Source organism: Lipotes vexillifer, unplaced genomic scaffold, assembly GCF_000442215.2.
Source record: "Lipotes vexillifer unplaced genomic scaffold, Lipotes_vexillifer_v1.1 scaffold664, whole genome shotgun sequence".
NCBI lineage: Eukaryota > Metazoa > Chordata > Mammalia > Artiodactyla > Lipotidae > Lipotes > Lipotes vexillifer.
The window spans coordinates 2,191,241-2,212,503 of NW_006782421.1; the positions used below are offsets into that span (position 1 = coordinate 2,191,241).

A 21,263-nucleotide genomic window follows, 5' to 3' on the forward strand; every position below is an offset into this window, starting at 1 on the left:
TATATATATATACACACACACACACACTCATACGTGCACACACACACACACACACACACACACACACCTACATACACACAATGAAGTATTTCTCAGACATAAAAAAGAATGAAATATTGCCATTTGTAGCAACATGGATGGACCTAGAGAATATCCTACTAGGTGAAAGTAAGTCAGAGAAAGACAAATATCCCATGGTACCACTTACATGTGGAATCTACAAAATAATACAGATGAATCTATACACAAAACAGAAACAGACACACAGACATAGAAAATAAACTTATGGTTTACCAAAAGGGAAAGGGAGAGGGGGAAGGGATAAATTGGGAGTATGGGATTAACCGATACAGAATACTATAAATAAAACAGATAAGCAACAAAGATTTGCTGTATAACAGGGAATAGTATTCAATATCTCACAATAACCTACAATGGAAAATAACCTGAAAAAAAAAATATATAACTGAATCACTTTGCTGTACACCTGGAACTAACACAATACTGTAAACCAACTAGACTTCAATAAAAAATAAACAACTCTTTAAAATGAAGCTGAAAAACAAACAAGTTGCAAGAAAATACGATCTTTACAAGACTATTAAATATAGTTAAGATCTGTCCACCGTCACCATCAAACCAACAAATATTGATCTTTTTCCCAATCAACGATCCTGAAAGGAGAAGCGCAGAAGAAAGACATTTTACCTCTTCTAAGCTGGGGAGCGAAGAGGACGACACCGTGCGAGCCGACAGCGGGTGGAAGGGCTCTTGGCTGACAGCAGGCTGATGGCTCTGCATGTGCACAAAAGGGGTCTGCGGTGGCCTGGGCGGCAGTGGAGGTAGGCCATAGGGAAAACCCGGCCCCATCAGGCGATTCTGCTGTAAGTTGGCAAAAGTCCATGCTCCATCAGGTGCCAGGCATTTCAAGGGAGGAGGGGCGAGGTGTTCAGACGGCAACGAGAAAGGCGAATTGAACAGCTGCGGCGGCAGGCGCTGTGGAAATGCTGGGTTGCTGGCTACTTCGAGGTCTCTGCTGCTGTCACTGAAGTTGGAAAAGTGGGTGCTGTGGTCTGCACTGGACGGGGGCGAGGGGACTGCTGGTGGGCTCCTGGTCTGAATTTGTCTATATTGCAAAAGTCTTGATTGAGGTGGCGGCATCTCAGCTAGTTCCCGTGTTTCACTTTGATCACGATTAGACAGTTCTCTGATTAAGTCCTGAAACCTACATAAGGATGATGAAATATGAGGAGGAGAAAACAAAAGAAAAGCTTCATCACATTAAGGAGAGCTTAATCAACTACATGTGTAATTTTTACCAACAACAGCATACTACTTAATCAGAACTAACGTTAATTCATCTCAAGAGTAGGAAGCATTAACACTCACAGGTGTTGAACTGAAGACACTAAATATGCCCAAGTATCTGATTTCTTTCTTTTCCCTTGGTGTTAAAAACGACTGTCCTGGTCTTTACAAGCCTTTGGTAACTAACGGCTATAAAAGGTCACCATAATGGTGGATCTTATTCAGAAGGGATTAGGAAACACTTCAATGCGTTCACATGACACCATAAAAACAAGTTTAGAATGAGGACTGAACACTCAAACATCTATACTTAAAAGACGGTAGAATTTCGTGCTACTAGAAAAAAACATATTGATGATAAATTTAGAATTTTTAACTTTTAACCTCTAATTTAATCCTGTCCTCTTTGCATTCTTTGCATTATGACTGAGTATGAAAAAACCACGCACAGTGATGGTACGTTTCTTTCAGAAGGACTGCAAAGCAAGAGGCCACATTAACTTACGAGCCACAGTGGGTCGTCCATGCCTAGATTTTCAGAAGAGTTACTTCTCAAAAGATGCTCTATATTTTAGAGTCAATCGACAGAACTGTGGAGCAATGTACCTAGAAGGCCGGCATCCAATTTCTTTGGGACAATATTCCAGTCTGAGGCTAAAAGGACACCACTCAAGGACAACAGTAGGGGCTCGTGTCAGTCTGCTGGGATACCTTGAGTCAGCTGTTTCTGCTTCATCTTCGGCACTGCTGGGGAGCTTCCAGTCTGCTCTCACTGGTGGCTGATGTAATCCAATGGGCGGCTGGGGAAGATGCTGGAGGTGAGGGTGAGGGTGAGGGTGAGGGTGAGGGTGAGGATGGTGATGGTGTGGGTAAGGAACACTGCCCTGGCTGAGATAGGCGTGATGCTCACTCCACTGCTGTAACCGCACCTGCTGCTGCCGTAATGCTTCCAGAGCCACACTCCCATGCACACGATCTGTAGAAACATTGGTGCGAAGTTTATGTTTTCAGCATTTAGGGTTTCAAGTTAATTCTTTCAAGAGTTTTTACAACCAGATATTCTCCAGAAAGAAATGGCTACAATTTGAGTTTTGGAGAAAGCATATGTTTTCTAAACTTGCCAGTAACTCAAGTTATGGTGATGATGATGACTCTTCCTTACCTACATCATGACATAACCTGACATCAACTGGATGCTTAGTATTATATAGCATTTGGAACTAGATTCTGATTACCACACTAACTGATTGATTCTTTTGCTGGCGTTATTTGAAGAAATGAATCAATCCTGACTCAAAAAATATTGTACAGCAATGTCATTTGAGTAAATCATCTCTGAATTTGTCACATCCAGCAGCGATCAGAGAACTTACCTAAAGCCTCTCCTACAGGCAGTCCTGGGGGGTTCTCGTCAGTGAAGTTATTCAGATGTGAAGGAAGAATGGGGCCGGGCTGCGCAATGGCTCGCAGAGGACTGTGGCCCCCCTGCAGCATGGGAGGGGGCTGCTGCTCAGGAATTGCAGCCTCTGCAGGAGGGGACTGTGGTCGATGAGAAACCGGAGTATTAAAAAAAGCACTGTTGGGGCCTGCCTGACAGGCAGCAGAAAGCTGAGGAGGCGGCTGACCCAGCGGATTCTGCTGCGGGACTCCCTGATTCGGGTGGGGCGGCATTTGATTTGGTTGTTCAGGCAAATTATTCTGCTGTTGATTTGACAAGGCGTGCTGCTGTGGAATTGCAAACGGTGGTCTTGGCAGCTGGGGAAGTGGATGAAAATGGCGACTGGGGACTGCATACTGTGCATGGGGAGCAGGAACAGGGAGATTTATGTGTCTTGGGTTGAGATTGTCTTTGCGATGAAATTTGGGATAAACAACACCAGGACGTGATTCAGGACTTCTGTTCTGTGGATTTGATTCCAAATCCATCTAAAAAAAGAAGAAGTACTTTTTAGCTGAGGAAGATCTAAGTCCTGCGGTTCACCGCCTTTTCCCACCCCTGGCACATCTAAAAGACGTGATCCACTCTTATCCCTAATAGCAGGAGCGCTGGGGGCCCCATAAATCACTTTCTGACAATCAAATGAGGGAATATTCTTTAAATTAGGAACGATGAAACAGAAAAAAACCCACATATTACATGTGAGTCACAAGGAAAGATACTACTATTTTATTATCATATCCACTTTAATTCCTTTAAAAACATTATTTTTATTTTCACACTTTCTTCCTTGGAAAGATAACCATTTATTTCCTTCTGATATAAATCATTAAAATGTGTTCTTTCCTTCTGATTTTATTGTTTTTATACATCTCTTCCTCAAACGTATCTATATTAACATAAAAAAAATCTCAGAGTCTAAATAACTCTGAAGTGAACAACAAAAAAAGTACTGTATCACCTTTGCATTAAAAGCTTGGCTGTCAATTTTTGCCATTATTCCTTCAACAAACACTTACTGAGGGCCTACCAAGGACACTGTGCCTGGGGCTGGAGATTAAAAAACAGTCAGACTCAGTCTGTACCCCCAGGAGTGCAGAGCGGGGGTTGGCAAACTACGACCCCCAGGCCACTTCCAGTCCACCGGACTTCTGTGCATATAGTGTTACTGGAACACAGCCACAGTTGTGCAAGTTGACACACTGTCTACGGCTGCTTCCTCACTACAATGGCAGAGGTGAACGGCTGCAACAGAAACCACACAGCCCACAAAGCCTGAAAATTTAGTATCTGGCCTTTCACAGAACAAGTCTGCTAAGCTCTAAGCTCTGGCTTAGAGTCCAGTAGAGGATACCAACGTGTAAGCATAACATTAGAGGTGTTGTAAGAGGACGTGAGATGACATCCTGGAGCCTGAGAAAATTAAAGGTGACTTCATGGAGATAATGATAATCCTGCATAAGGAGCTGGAGTTTTTTATCTAGTATGAGGGAAGTACATACTAGATAAAGGTAACAGCTTATACACTGAAGCAGATTTGAGACGAGAAGTTCTGTGCACATAGAGCTACAACTGGACTTACATGCTAATCTTCCCCTTCTTGAAATCAGATGAAACTGCAGAAGCCCAATTACACAAGACCCTGAATGAGTCAATACTGAGAATAAACATGTTTTTAATCCCGTAAACTGTGGCAAGCTACCAAAGGTTTTTAAGCTAGGGAGTGCTGTCATCCTTCTGAAACACAAGTCTGATCTTAAGTGACATGAAACTGACCACTCTCAAGAAGACAGAACAAGCAGTTTGTTCCTGAATTGAAGCTGGGGTAATCCGGCAACCAAGCTATTGCCACAAATGGCTGCGATGTGCCAGTCATGCCCCAAGAGCATTCTCATGTCTAGCTCAAATGGACCAACGTTAAATCTGGCCAATAAGATCCTGAAGACTACTGGGTATGTATAAATTATCTCGGAAATGAAATGAGATGGATGGCAACTCTGCCCCAGTCTTCCCAGGCAGCTGCAATGCCTGCTCTTCAACTGTCTCAGAACCTGATTAAGGCTCTTTATCAACAAACATTTTCCCCTATAAATCTTCATCTTTTTAATGACTGAAGCGACATTTCAGCTGAGATACACCCTTCTCCAGAAGATACTGTTGACAGGCATACGCTGATCGCATGAGGGTGACCACGATTAGATGTCAAGGTTGTGTCTGTGGATAAGCTGATGTTTCAGTTGCCTTCCTCACTTCTGACTTTGAGCTGGACAAGAAGCTGGGCCAGTGTCGCAGAAATTTAGATCAAGACTGTGCTCCTCTGCGATACTACAACAGGCTAAGCAGGGGAGACGGCTGTAAAGTCTGAAGGAGTCTGACTCTAATATTATCAGAATTAGATTCTCCTCTATTGCTTTCCTCTTAATCCTGAGTCAAGGAGAGCTAGGACATTTTCCCCCTAGGGCCCAGGACGAAGCATCAGGGTGGCAAAGAAAATGAAACATGTCTATCAGGTTGCCTAGTCCCCTAACAGGGAAAGACCACAACAGAAAACTTTAAAAAAGGACGTGAGAGACGTTTGGCTATCTTGGCTTCAGCTGCTCTGACAGCACCCAAGACTCTCCCGGTTGGGTCTGTCCTAACCCTAACCCTGGCCCTCTGACTACCGGTGCTGCTGCTGTACCGCCCCACAAGCCCTCTGCTTTCTCTCTGCACCCGCTCCCAAACACACAGGACGCCTACTTTCACTGCTGCTTCCCTCTTACTCTATCAGCAAGCTCCCCTGGCTGCCTAATTGGCACTGCAGCTCCTCCAGTGGGTACTGAGCCCTTCCAGTTGTATAAACTGTGAGTCAGAGCTGCTTATGAGGCATAAGTACCTGAGTACAGAGAACAGTTGCTTAAAGCCAGCCTGAAGTTGCAGATACAGATTTGGAAGTCACCATCAGGGAGCAAGTAATGGGAATTGTGGAATTGGACTAGTTTACAGTGAGAAAGCACAGAATGCAAAGAGAGGTATGGGGCCATGACAGAACCCTGGGAAACCCCAACTTAAGGACTAGGGACAGATGGGAAGGGGTGGACAGGGACTTATAAAAGGGACAGAAGATCATGTAGAAAGAGTTGTGATTAAGTAGAAATGTGTGTCAAAGAAACCCAAAGAAACAAGATGGTCAAGAAGAAAGAGGTAGAAAATAGTGCCAAATGCCAAAGAAAAGTCAAGTAAGGTTACAACTGAAGCATGTTCATAAGATTTGGTCACTCTGAGTTTTTTTGTTTTTGTTTTTGTTTTTTTCCTTTGGCTGCACCACTTGCAGGATCTTAGTTCCCTAACCAGGGATCGAACCCAGGCCCACGGCAGGGAAAGTGCAGAGTCCTAACCACTGGACTGCCGGGGAAGTCCCTGGTCACTTTGAGCTCAACAGTTCTAGTGAAATGTTAAGGCCTAATACTAGTCTGTGTTGGTTAAGGGACAAATAAGAGATGAGGGGGAAAAGGAGAAATTAGGCAGTAGCTATATAAAGGAAATAAAGGCCAAATAAAGTGTCTTTTAAAAAAACAGTCTGTCAATCAATTTACTTACAGGCTGAGGAGGAAGGACCAGTAGCTGGAAAGGATCTGAAGATAAATGAAGAGAAGGGACAAGGTCTGTGAGGTGACCGGAAGAGGAGAGATAAGTCTTAATGGAAACTCTTCCTCTGAGATCGGTGATATAGAAGGATGTTCAAGGACACAGGAAAAGTGTGAGGACTAAAGTTCTGAGTTAAGAGCGTGAAATCCTGAAGAATGTCACTCTAAGGCAAGGTCATCCCCTGATCGTAAGAATAACAGGTAGAAGGTAAGCAGGCATCAGAAGAGCTGCTGAGAAAACTGGGCAAAGGGAGCCAGGCACATACAAAAGAAATGGGGAGGCACCTCACGGGTTCCCTGAGACCAGAAAGCATGAGTTTCCAGTGGCACTAATTCAACCAATGATTTCATTTTCCCTCACTGGTTCACGAGCACAGAAGCAGAAAAAGCAGATGAACAAACAGGTTAAGAGTTAAGGATGCACACAGCAGGTGTGACGAGAGGACAAGGTGAGGGACTTGAGGAAGTTAAGTCTTCCTTCCGCACTGTAACAGCTCTTCCCAGTATGAGATAATTTTTAGTAACACATCTATAGCTGTGTCTTCATTTATTACTTTATCATTGGAAGTCTCTGAATTCAAGTCTATTGCTAAATAACACAATTTGAAAAAAGTATTCTGATAAATAAAATAGTGTAGACAAAGAAAAGGTGGAGGGAGAGAGTGCAACATGACCCACCAGATCCTCATGAAACAACAAACATAAACGATATACATAAAAAGGTAGATAATTTTCTTTAAAATACCAGGATTCCAAGATGATCAATCAAACTAACTCCATTAGAACAACGCATTCACTAAAGGTAAACCACCTACCTGTTTTGATTCTGTAGGCTTTTTCTCTGGTGTCCGAATCTTACTAATTTCAGGTCCAGGATTATTTGTATCACTTTTACCTAAGAAAATATTTCAGAATTCTTATAAATTGTCTTCAGTAGATGTTACAAAATGCCAATGACTATCCAATATTAGACAAAGAAGTGGAATATTTTAAACATTTTTCAACAATTATTAATTATTACTGCTTGGGTTTTGTTCTTAAATCTTCAGAGTTGCAATTTCTCTGCAAGAAAGAAAACTTATAAATGAAGCAAATCTCTCTGACAAGGCAAAAGCTTAATAAGGGAATAACCTTAAAATATCAACTAACTCCAAAGATAACTGCCCATTCTCCAGGAATTTACAGCCTCATTTTCTTAAACTAGACATAGAAAAGGCCTATTTATAAAGGTTTACTACTTTGGCCATTTACGAATGCAAAAATCCAAATAACGCGTCAATGTAATTTAGTAAAGGAATCTAAACTAAATAAAGATATTCTGAAAAGAATGCAGTTATACGTTTAAAAGTAATAGATATCAAACTAAATATAAGTGGATGACAAACATTAAAGGAAGCAGTATTAAGGTTAAAAAAAAAATCACAATTATAATAGACAAATAATGCTAGTTCCCGCATGTGAAAGGCTTTTAATCTATAAGAACTAACTACTGGATATTTTAAATCCCTTGAGAGAATCCTTAATTTGGGTTCTTCCTTGAAAACATTCTTTTAAGAATGCCCCTGGAACTTTGTGCCAGAATAGCCTTACTACTAAACTTTAAGAAATGAAAACTACAATGTCTGAGATGAAAAATACACTGGATGGAATTAGCAGATGTTTAGACACTGCAGAAGAAAAACTTGGTGAACTTGAAGGCACAGCAATAGAAACAATGCACGGTGAAACACAAAAAGAAAAAAGAATTTCTTAAAAGATGAAAAGAGCATCTGTGAACTGTGGGGTAACTTTAAGAAGCATAATAAATGGGTAGTTGGAATTCCTGAAGAGAAAAGGAGGTGAGACAGAAACAATTTCTGAATAAAGGTCAAAAATTACCAAATTGATGAAAACTGTAAACCCACAGATACAAGAAGCTCAACAAACCACAAACACAAGAATCATGAAGAAAACTACACCAAGGAGTATCATTTCATCATAAACAAATTACTAAAACCAGTATAAAAATAAGTTCTTAAAAGCAATCAGAGAAAAAAAAGACATGTTATATGCAGAAAAGCAAAGATAAGGATGACATCAGATTTCTCACTAAAAATAATGTAAGCAAGAAAACAGTAGAGTAACATCATTAAAATACTGAAAGATAAAAACTATCAACCAAGACTCTATACCCTGTAAATAAAAACATTTTCAGACATACAAATGCTGAAAGAATTCACTGCCAGCAGACCTGAACTACAAGGAATGTTAAAAGAAGTCCTTCAGACAGAAGAAAAATTACTGAAACAGAAACATGAATATACAGAAAGAAATCAAGATTACCAGAAGTACTAACTACATGGATAGATATAAAAGATTATTTTTCTTATTATTTAAAACTCTTCAAAAAGATACTAGGCTCTTTAAATGAAAATAATAACAATGGTTGAGGCTTATAACATAGGAAAAGTAAAATAAATGCATGATAACAACAGATAAAGACCAGAAGAGGAAAACCTGAAATACTGTGAGGTTCCTTTTCTGTACCTGAGTGGTAAAACATAAATTGGAAAGTAAACTTTGTTAAGTTAAGGAACTCTCAGAATGGGAGAAAATATTTACAAAGGAAGCAACCAACAAAGGATTAATCTCCAAAATATACAAGCAGCTCAATATCAAAAAAAACAGACAACCCAATCCAAAAATGGGCAGAAGACCTAAGCAGACATTTCTCCAAAAAAGATACACAGATTGCTAACAAACACATGAAATGATGCTCAACATCACTAATCATTAAGAGAAATGCAAATCAAAACTACAATGAGGTATCACCTCACACTGGTCAGAATGGCCATCAGCAAAAAATCTACAACAATAAATGCTGGAGAGGGTGTGGAGAAACGGGAACCCTCATACACTGTTGATGGGAATGTAAATTGATACAGTCACTATGGAGAACAGTATGGAGGTTCCTTAAAGAACTAAAAATAGAATTACCATAGGACCCAGCAATCCCACCACTGGGCATATACCCTAAGAAAACCATAATTCAAAAAGAGTCAGGGCTTCCCTGGTGGCGCAGTGGTTGAGAGTCCGCCTGCCGGTGCAGGGGAGGCAGGTTCGTGCCCCGGTCCGGGAGGATCCCACGTGCCGCGGAGCGGCTGTGCCCCTGAGCCACGGCTGTTGAGCCTGCGCGTTCGGGGCCTGTGCTCCGCAGCGGGAGGGGCCACAGTGGTGAGAGGCAAAAAAAAAAAAAGAGTCATGTAACACAATGTTCATTGCAGCACTAATTACAATAGCCAGGACATGGAAGCAACCTAAGTGTCCAACGACAGATGAATGGATAAAGAAGGTGTGGCACATATATACAATGGAGTATTACTCAGCCATAGAAGGAAACGAAACTGAGTTATTTGTACTGAGGTGGATGGACCTAGAGTGTGTCATACACAGTGAAGTAAGTCAGAAAGAGAAAAACAAATACCGTATGCTAACACATATATATGGAATCTAAAAAAAAAAAATGAAAAAAATAAAAGGTTCTGATGAACCTAGGGGCAAGACAGGAATAAAGACGCAGGCATAGAGAATGGACTTGAGGACACGGGGACGGGGAAGGGTAAGCTGGGATGAAGTGAGAGAGTGCCATGGACATATATACACTACCAAATGTAAATCAGATAGCTACTGGGAAGCAGCCGCATAGCACAGGGAGATCAGCTCGGTGCTTTGTAACCACCTAGAGGGGTGGGATAGGGAGGGTGGGAGGGAGATGCAAGAGGGAGGGGATACGGGGATATATGTATATGTATAGCTGATTCACTTTGTCATACAGCAGAAACTAACACACCATTGTAAAGCAATTATACTCCAATAAAGATGTTTAAAAAAAAAAAGATACCCCACATCCAAAGACAAAGGAGATGCCGCAACGAGACAGTTGGAGGGGCGCAATCACAATAAAATCAAATCCCATGACCACTGGGTGGGTGACTCACAAACTGGAGAACATTTACACCACAGAAGTCCATCCACTGGAGTGAAGGTTCTGAGCCCCACATCAGGCTTCCCAAACTGGGGGTCTGGCAACGGGAGGAGGAATTCCTAGAGAATCAGGCTTTGAAGCCTAGTGGGATTTGACTGCAAGACTTCGACAGGACTAGGGGAAAGAGAGACTCCACACTTGGAGGGCACACACAAAGTAGTGTGTGCATCAGGACCCAGGGGAAGGAGCAGTGACCCCATAGGAGACTGAACCAGACCTACCTGCTAGTGTTGGAGGGTCTCCTGCAGAGGCAGGGGGTGGCTGTGGCTCCCCGTGGGGACAAGGACACTGGCATCAGAAGTTCTGTGAAGTACTCCTTGGCATGAGCCCTCCCAGAGTCCACCATCAGCCCTACCAAAGAGCCAGTAGGCTCCAGTGCTGGGTCGCCTCAGGCTAAGCAACCAACAGGGAGGGAACCCAACCCCACCCATCAGCAGACAAGTGGATTAAAGTTTTACTGAGCTCTGCCCACCAGAGCAACACCCAGCTCTACCCACCACCAGTCTCTCCCATCAGGAAGCTGGCACAAGCCTCTTAGATAGCCTCATGCACCAGAGGGCAGACAGCAGAAGCAAGAAGAACTACAATTCTGCAACCTGTGGAGGGAAAACCATATTCACAGAAATACAGACAAAATGAAAAGGCAGAGGACTATGTACCAGATGAAGGAACAAGATAAAACCCCAGAAAAACAACTAAATGAAGTGGAGACAGGCAACCTTCCAGAAAAAGAATTCAGAATAATGATAGTGAAGATGATCCAGGACCTCGGAAAAACAATGGAGGCAAAGATCGAGAAGATGCAAGAAACGTTTAATAAAGGCCTAGAAGAATTAAAGAACAAACAAACAGAGATGAACAATACAGTAACTGAAATGAAAAATACACTACAAGGAATCAATAGCAGAATAACTGAGGCAGAAGAACGGATAAGTGACCTGGAAGACAGAATGGTGGAATTCACTGCCATGCAAGAGAATAAAGAAAAAAAGAATGAAAAGAAATGAAGACAGCCAGAGACCTCTGGGACAACATTAAATACAACATTCGCATTATAGGGGTCCCAGAAGGAGAAGAGAGAGAGAAAGGACCAGAGAAAATATGTGAAGAGATTATAGTTGAAAACTTCCCTAACATGGTAAAGGAAATAGCCACCCAAGTCCAGGAAGCACAAAGAGTCTCAGACAGGATAAACCCAAGGAGAAACACAACGAGATACATAGTAATCAAATTGACAAAAATTAAAGACAAAGAAAAATTATTGAAAGCAGCAAGGGAAAAACGACAAACAACATACAAGGGAACTCCCATAAGGTTAACACCTGATTTCTCAGCAGAAATTCTACAAGCCAGAAGGGAGTGGCATGATATATTTAAAGTGATCAAAGAGAAGAACCTACAACCAAGATTACTCTACAGGGCAAGGATCTTATTCAGATTTGATGGAGAAATCAAAAGCTTTATAGACAAGCAAAAGCTAAGAGAATTCAGCACCAACAAACCAGCTCTACAATAAATGCTAAAGGAACTTCTCTAAGTGGGAAACACAAGAGAAGAAAAGGACCTACAAAAATAAACCCATAACAATTAAGAAAATGGTGATAGGAACATATATATTGATAATTACCTTAAACGTGAATGGATTAAATGCTCCAATCAAAAGACACAGGCTTGCTGAATAGATACAGGAACAAGACCCATATATATGCTGTCTACAAGAGACCCACTTCAGACCTAGGGACACATACAGACTGAAAGGGAGGGGATGGAAAAGGATATTCCATGCAAATGGAAATCAAAAGAAAGCTGGAGTAGCAATATTCATACCAGATAAAATAGACTTTAAATAAAGAATGTTATAAGAGACAAGGAAGGACACTACATAATGATCAAGGGATCAATCCAAGAAGAAGATATAACAATTATATATGCACCCAACATGGGAGCACCTCAATACATAAGGCAACTGCTAACAGGTATAAAAGAGGAAATCGACAGTAAAACAGTGAGGGACGTTAACACTTCACTTGCATCAATGGACAGATCATCCAGACAGAAAATTAATAAGGAAACACAAGCTTTAAATGACACAACAGACCGGACAGATTTAATTGATACTTATAGGACATTCCATCCAAAAACAGGAGATTACACTTTCTTCTCACGTGCACACGGAACATTCTCCAGGATAGATCACATCTTGGGTCACAAATCAAGCCTCAGTAAATTTAAGAAAACTGAAATCATTATCAAGCATCTTTTCCAACCACAACGCCATGAGATCAGAAATCAATTACAGGGAAAAAAATGAAAAAAACACAAACACATGGAGGCTAAACAATACGTTACTAAATAACCAAGAGATCACTGAAGAAATCAAAGAGGAAATTAAAAAAATACCTAAAGACAAATGACAATGAAAACACAACGATCCAAAACCTATGGGATGCAGCAAAAGTAGTTCTAAGAGGGAAGTTTATAGCAATACAAGCCTACCTCAAGAAACAAGAAAAATCTCAAATAAACAATCTAACCTTACACCTAAAGGAACTAGAAAAAGAAGAACAAACAAAACCCAAAGTTAGCAGAAGGAAAGAAATCATAAAGATCAGAGCAGAAATAAATGAAATAGAAACAAAGAAAACTATAGCACAGATCAATAAAACTAAAAATTGGTTCTCTGAGAAGATAAACAAAACTGATAAACCTTTAGCCAGACTCAACAAGAAAACAAGGGAGAGGACACAAATCAGTAAAATTAGAAATGAAAAAGGAGAAGTTACAATGGACACTGGAGAAATATAAAGCATCATAAGAGACTACTACAAGCAACTCTATGCCAGAAGAAACGGACAAATTCTTAGCAAGGTATAACCTTCCAAGGCTGAACCAGGAAGAAATGGAAAATATGAACAGACCAATCACAAGCAAGTAATGAAATTGAAACTGTGATTAAAAATCTTCCAACAAACAAAAGTCCAGGACCAGACGGCTTCACAGGTGAATTCTATCAAACATTTAGAGAAGAGCTAACGCCCATCCTTCTCAAACTCTTCCAAAAAACTGCAGAGGAAGGAACACTCTCAAACTCATTCTACGAGGCCACCATCATCCTGATACCAAAACCAGACAGAGATACTACAGGAGAAGAAAATTACAGACCAATATCACTGATGAATATAGACGCAAAGATCCTCAACAAAATACTAGCGAACAGAATCCAACAACACATTAAAAGGATCATACACCATGATCAAGTGGGATTTATCCTAAGGATGCAAGGATTCTTCAGTATACACAAATCAACCGATGTGATACACCATATTAACAAACTGAATAAAAAACATATGATCATCTCAATGGATGCAGAAAAAGCTTTTGACAAAATTCAACACATATTCATGATAAAAACTCTCCAGAAAGTGGGCATAGAGGGAACCTACCTCAACATAATAAAGGCTATATACAACAAACCCACAGCAAACATCATTCTCAATGGTGAAAAACTGAAAGCATTTCCTCTAAGATAATGAACGTGACAAGGATGTCCACCCTCACCACTATTATTCAACATCGTTTCGGAAGTGCTAGCCACGGCAATCAGAGAAGAAAAAGAAATAAAAGGAATACAAATTGCAAAAGAAGAAGTAAAACAGTCACTGTTTGCAGATGACATGATACTATACACAGAGAATCCTAAAGATGCCACCAGAAAACTACTAGAGCTAATCAATGAATTTGGTAAAGTTGCAGGATACAAAACTAATGCACAGAAATTGCTTGCATTCCTATACACCAACAACGAAAGATCAGAAAGAGAAATTAAGGGAACAATCCCATTCACCACTGAAACAAAAAGAACAAAATACCCAGGAATAAACCTACCTAAGGAGGTAAAAGACCTGTACTCAGAAAACTGTAAGACACTGATGAAAGAAATCAAAGATGACACAAACAGATGGAGAGATATACCATGCTCTTGGGTTGGAAGAATCGATACTGTAAAAATGACTATAATACCCAAAGCAATCTACAGATTCAATGCAATCCCTATCAAATCACCAGTGGCATTTTTTTACAGAACTAGAGCAGAAAGTCTTAAAATTTGTAGGGAGACACAAAAGACCCTGAATAGCCAAAGCAGTCTTGAGGTAAAAAAACGGAGCTGGAGGAATCAGACTCCCTGACTTCAGACTATACTACAAAGCTACAGTAATCAAGACAGTATGGTACTGGCACAAAACCAGAAATATAGCTCAATGGAACAGGATAGAAAGCCCAGAGATAAACCCACGCACCTATGGTCAACTAATCTATGACAAAGGAGGCAAGGATATACAATGGAGAAAAGACAGTCTCTTCAATAAGTGGTACTGGGAAAACTGGACAGCTGCAGGTAAAAGAATGAAATTAGAACACTCCCTGACACCATACACAAAAATTAACTCAAAATGGATTAGAGACCTAAATGTAAGACCAGACACTACAAAACTCTTAGAGGAAGACATAGGCAGAACACTCTGACATAAATCACAGCAAGATCTTTTTTGAGATCTACCTCCTAGAGTAATGGAAATAAAAACAAAAATTAAAAAATGGGACCTAATGAAACTTAAAAGCTTTTGAACAGCAAAGGAAACTACAAACAAGACGAAAAGACAGCCCTCAGAATGGGAGAAAATACTTGCAAAGGAATCAACAGACAAAGGATTAATCTCCAAAATATGTAAACAGCTCATGCAGCTCAATATTAAAAAAACAAACAACCCAATCAAGAGATGGGCAGAAGACCTAAATAGACATTTCTCCAAAGAAGACACACAGATGGCCAAGAAGCACATGAAAAGCTCCTCAACATCACTAATTATTAGAGAAATGCAAGTCAAAACTACAATGAGGTATCACCTCACACCGGTTAGAATGGGCCTCATCAGAAAATCTACAAACCACAAATGCTGGAGAGGGTGTGGAGAAAAGGGAACCCTCTTGCACTGTTGGTGGGAATGCAAATTGATACAGCCACTATGGAGAACAGTATGAAGGTTCCTTAAAAAACTAAAAACAGGGCTTCCCTGGTGGCACAGTGGTTGAGAGTCCACCTGCCGATGCAGGGGACACGGGTTCGTGCCCCAGTCCGGGAAGATCCCACATGCCACGGAGCAGCTGGGCCCATGAGCCATGGCCACTGAGCCTGCACGTCCGGAGCCTGTTCTCTGCAACGGGAGTGGCCACAGCAGTGAGAGGCCTGCGTACCTCAAAAAAAAAAAACAACTAAAAATAGAATTACCATATGACCCAGCAATCCCACTACTGAGCATATACCCAGAGAAAACGATAATTCAAAGAGACGCATGCACCCCAATGTTCACTGCAGCACTATTAACAATAGCCAGGTCATGGAAGCAACCTAAACGCCCATCGACAGACGAATGGATGAAGAAGATGTAGTACATGTATGCAATGGGATATTACTCAGCCATAAAAAGGAATGAAACTGGGTCACTGGTAGAGACGTGGGTGGATCTAGAGACTGTCATAAAGAGTGAAGTAAGTCAGAAAGAGAAAAACAAATATCGTATATGAACGCATATATGTGGAATGTAGAAAAATGGTACAGATGAACCGGTTTGCAGGGCAGAAATAGAGACACAGATGCAGAGAACAAACGTATGGACACCAAGGGGGGAAAGTGGCGGTGGGGGATGGTGGTGTGATGAATTGGGTGATTGGGATTGACATGTATACACTGATGTGTATGAAATTGATGACTAATAAGAACCTGCTGTATAAAAAATAAATTAAATGTTAAAACTTAAAGGAAAAGTAGATAAATACCAATTATATTTGGAGAACTCAATATTCTTTTTTTTTCAACGTAGACAGAAAATCAGCAAAGATAAAGTAGACCTGAACAATCGTATCAACCAACTTGACCTATAGCACTAGAGCACTCCATTCTTCTCAAATGTATGTGGAACATTTATAAAGATAGACCGTATCCTGAGCCATAAAAGAAATCTCAATAAATTCAAAAGGATTCAAGTCATGCAAAATATGTTCCCTTACCACAATGGAATTAAAACTAGGAATCAGTTAACAGAAAAATTCTTAGAAAATCCCCAATAACTCACCCAAACTCACCTTTCTAAATAATCCATGGACCTAATTTTAAGAGAAACTAGAAAGTGTACTGAACTGAATGAAATAAAAATAGAACACTGGAATTTTGTGGGATGCACTACTGAGGAGGAAAATTCTAACACTAAGATACCTCTATCAATCTAAGCTTTCGCCTTAACAAAATAAGTGCAAGAGTTGTATTCTGAAAACTCTTTTTTTTAAAAGGCTGAAAGTAAAGACCTTAAAGAAGAGAGAGACACCACGTTCATATAACAGAAGACTAAATATTAAGATGTCAGCTCTCCCCCAAATTGACCTACAGATTCCGCACAATCCCAATCAAAATCCCAGCAGGCTTTTTTTGGTAGAAACTCACGAGCTGATTCTAAAATGTATGTGGAAATGCAAAGGACCTGGAAAACACAATTTTGAAAAAGAAAAACAAAGTTGGAGGACTCATACTACCTGATTTGAAGACTTTTATGAAGCTACAGTCATCAAGACAGTATATTTGGCATGAACAAACATATGCATCAATAGAAGATGACAGAGACTTCACATAGGCAGTAAACTGATTTTCAACAAAGGTACCAAGTCATCTTAATGGAGGAAGGAGAGTATTTTCAACAAACGGTGTTAGAACAACTGAGCATACATATATGTAAAAGCAAAACAAAATGAGAACAAAAAAACCCTTCAATTCTTACCTCACACCACATAAAAATTAACTCAAAGGAGACCTAATATAAGAGCTAAGACTATGAAACGTCTAGAAAAAAACACGGAAGATCTTTGTGATCTTGGATTAGGCAAAAAAAAATTGACATAACACCAAAAACATGACCCAAAGAAGAAAAAATTGGATAAACTGGACTTCATCAAAAAGGGAAACTTTTATTCTTTGAAAGATACTGTTCAGAAAGTCAAAAGGCAAGCCATATCCTGGGAGAAAATATTTTCAGAACATATATCTAATTAAAGATTTGTATTCAGAACGTATAAAGAACTCATTTAACTTTGTAAGACAAACCAATAAAAAAGTGGACAAAAGATACAAATAGACACTTCATCAAAGATGTACAGGTGGCAAATAAGCCCAATGAAAAGATACTCAACATCATTAGTCATTAGGAACATGCAAATTAATACAACAATCAGATACTATCAGATACCCATAAGCAAGGGTAAAATTAAAAAGACTGACAATACCAAGTACTAACGAGAATGTGGAGCAACTGGAAATCTCACACATACCAGAAATGAAAAATGGTTTGGCCACTTTGGAAAACAGTATGGCAGTTTCTTATAAAGTTAACAAATGTGCTCAACAAGCTCAATCCTGGGTATTTACAGGGAAGAGAAATGAAAATATCTTCAATACGTATGTTCATAGCAGCTTTACTCATAAGAGCCAAAAATTAGAAATAATTAAGGATAGATAAAAACAACTGATGGAGAGATAAAAAAACACTGTGGTCCATCCATATAAGGGAATACTAATCAACAGCAAAAAGGAACAAACAACTGACACAGACAACACAAATAAATCTCAAAAGCATTAAGCTAAGTGAATGAAGCCAGACACTATGATTCCATTTACATGACAAACTAGAGAAAAGACCAAAGTATAGGCACAAAAGTCAGATCAGTGGTTGCCCAGGGCTGGGGCTGGAGGAGGAAAGTGACTGCAAAGGGACAGGAGGGAGTTGTTTGAAATGGAAACACCCTGAATCTTGATACTGGTGGTGGTGAACAGCTCTGCATATTTGTCAAAACACATCAAACTACATTCTAAAAGGGTGGATTTTACTCTATATAAATTATACCTCAATAAACCTGACTTTAAAAATTACACAGGGTAATTTTTCCTTATTTATAATTCTAGTAGACAAGAGACTACGATTTGCATAAGAAATAACTACTTTAAATAAACTATTGCCACAGTAGCATTAATGTTTAGTATGCTACAAAAATATTTTGGGTCAACAAAAATGTTTAACAGGATTGGGTTTTCTGTCTCAATTTTAAATGACTACCATTAAAAAAAAATCTAAATATTAACATTTTTCCAGGAAATTGACACCATCAATCGTTAAGTGGTAGGCTACATGTAAGTTTTGTATCTGTGCACATATCTGTATCTTCTGGAGAGAGGATCCACAGTTTTTACATCAGATTCCTCCTCGAAAAGGCTTATAATCTATGAACAAGTTAACACTCTCACTGTTAAAGGAACCTTATGCGTTGATACAACCTGGCACGTCGTCAGTCTAGGAGCACGAGAACAGCACAGCAACTCACAACCTGGTGCGCCGTCAGTTTAGGGGCACGAGAACAGCAGCAACTCACCGTTTCGACTCTGCTCGTGTTGGTCCTTCTCCTGATGCTGGTTTTGCGTCTGCCCTATGCTGACAGGTGGGTGATGCCCAAGGCCATAAGGTATAGGAGACCCCCGCCCATGTGTCTGTAAGAGGTTCATATTGTAGGCCATGGCTGCCTGGTGTGTAATGATTCGAGGATCAACTGCAAACCTACCCTGGTATCCTGTCCATGGTACCTAGGTTATTACAAGAAATAAAATAATTGCTTTCAGTACATTTTGAAAGGCAAACTGCTATAGTGCTATTAATTAGGAAAGAGCAAACACACACAGAGATGTTAATTTTATCAAAATGAATAACTACAAAATGAATGCTAATAGTACCAACTGGTAGAATGACTGCTATATCTCAACTGGCGGAAAAAAAAAAAAAAAAAGCTCCTTGAATCTTTAGTATGTAAGGGAAACTGACCATTTCCCTTACACACTAGGTTAGGAAGAAATCAAGGACTTAAAATTGGTAATTATTCCTTGAGGCGTCAAATCATTTTATAGTCTTGAATCATTTTCCCTCAGCATGAATGCATATATGTCACTGATTACCATGAAAACTGTCTTTTAAAGTCATAACTGCATAGATATACAGTTTGATAAACTTGAGTAAGAGAACAGGGAAAAAATTTAAGAAAAAATTCAGTCTAAGGAGTCTCAACTCAAAAAATATGCATTACTATTTTATATGAATAACCAAATCATTTAATGTTCATTTACTGTAGGCAAAATTCAAACAGGTCATAAATTTAATTAATGCTTCTGATTAAACCACAGAAACAGAAAATTTCTTTAGGTGTGTCAAAATATATAATCTCTGCATATTAATATAAAATGAATAAACACAATGACATCTGAGCTACCACCCCTATTATTTTATTATAATACAACTATTAAATTCAGACTCTTAGAAATCTTTAAAAGTCTCTTTGACCTAGTAAAATGAAATATAAATCCCAAGGGACTTACTATTTAAAGCAGATGATGTATAATGTTGCCAGGCTGTCTGGGAAGAAATAACTCAGCTAAAATGGAAAGTCTACGGGGAGTTGACATAAATGACATATTTCTTATTGACAGTTATTCTCACTGGCTGCCAGGATTGTGAACCACCATGACCAACATGGCTGAAAAATGTTGGCAGCTAGGCGTTTTTGCATTTTGGGGGTGTAGGCAGGGGTGCCAAAGATCCTTGAAAATGATCACCTCTACCTGAAACTACAGTACTTATCTTAAATGAAAGAACTATTTTCTAGGCTAAAATTCCTGAATTTGGAAATATTAGTAAACAGCAAATTTTTAAAATTACCAAAATACTCAAAAATCTTAAAGAAAAGAAAAATGAGTTTTAACATAAGATGGAAGCCCTCTAAAAATCTATAGTCTTAGAAATGTTTTTAAGTGCCAGTAGGATTTCATAAGGTGTGGAATTTCTCAGATAAATTTAGATCCAAGGGAGCTAGGCTAATCCAAACCTTTTCCCCTCCTCCAAAGAACTGTATTTCTTAGGGTTAGTGAATTATATAAGAGTGAAAAAGCAAAAGATAAAATAAAACATCACTTTACAAAACAAGAGTCCAATTTACTAGCTCTGTTAACTTTTAGTCCAATTTTCCCCAGTAAAAATACTTAAGACAATACAAAGGCTTTTCAATCAAAACACCCAATTTACAGATTTCTTCATAGCCACTGACAAAATAGTAACAAATTTTCAGCAACAATTCACATTTCTTTGGTCATAAGAGCTGCTTTGAATGAAAGAAGCTTACAGACATTGAAAACCAAAAAAAAAAAAAAAAAAAAAAAAAAAGGATACATGTATATGTATAACAGATTCACTTTGCTGTACACCTGAAACTAACACAACATTGTTAATCAACTATACAATACTCTAGTATAAAATAAAAAGTTAAAAAAAAAAAAAACAAAAAAAAAAAAAAAAAAGAAAAGAGAGAGACAGATTAGTAGAACACTATTTGGGATAGTCACTAATTTAGTGAAGCCTATTTTATCTTATTCATTCAATAGGGAGTATCTTAAACATCTACTTACAGGTAAAGGCACGGACATAACTACATTCCCTCCATAGACGGCAGGTACATAAAGAATACTTGTCCCAGTGTGAGGATCTATTCTTTGAACAGGGCTTGGAGATTTCCCCAAATTTGGGTGAGGTCCAAGAGGAGGTGGAGGGGTATATGCTCTAATAGGGTTGCCAATAAGCACAGAAGGATTGGGCTGAACTGAAAAACAAATAGAGAAAGGATGCACTCAATAGCTGTACATATTCATGTAGACAAAAATAATTAAAATCATCCAACCACAAAACACATTCCCCAGCTTTGCCATAAGGTATCTTATATTCAAAGAGTTATC

At 39.3% G+C, this 21,263-nt stretch overlaps 1 protein-coding gene across 1 annotated transcript in view; it reads right to left on the reverse strand.

The window, feature by feature from the left end:
• The window catches only part of HELZ (helicase with zinc finger), a 149,966-nt gene that overhangs the window by 26,897 nt on the left and 101,806 nt on the right, over positions 1–21,263 (reverse strand). Inside the window, exons 25-30 of the mRNA XM_007455280.1 lie at positions 20,940–21,130; positions 18,866–19,073; positions 7,188–7,267; positions 2,682–3,234; positions 2,020–2,284; positions 709–1,225 (exon numbers count right to left, since the gene is read on the reverse strand). Coding sequence (XP_007455342.1) covers positions 709–1,225; positions 2,020–2,284; positions 2,682–3,234; positions 7,188–7,267; positions 18,866–19,073; positions 20,940–21,130 — 1,814 coding nt within the window. The remainder of the gene's footprint in view (positions 1–708; positions 1,226–2,019; positions 2,285–2,681; positions 3,235–7,187; positions 7,268–18,865; positions 19,074–20,939; positions 21,131–21,263) is intronic.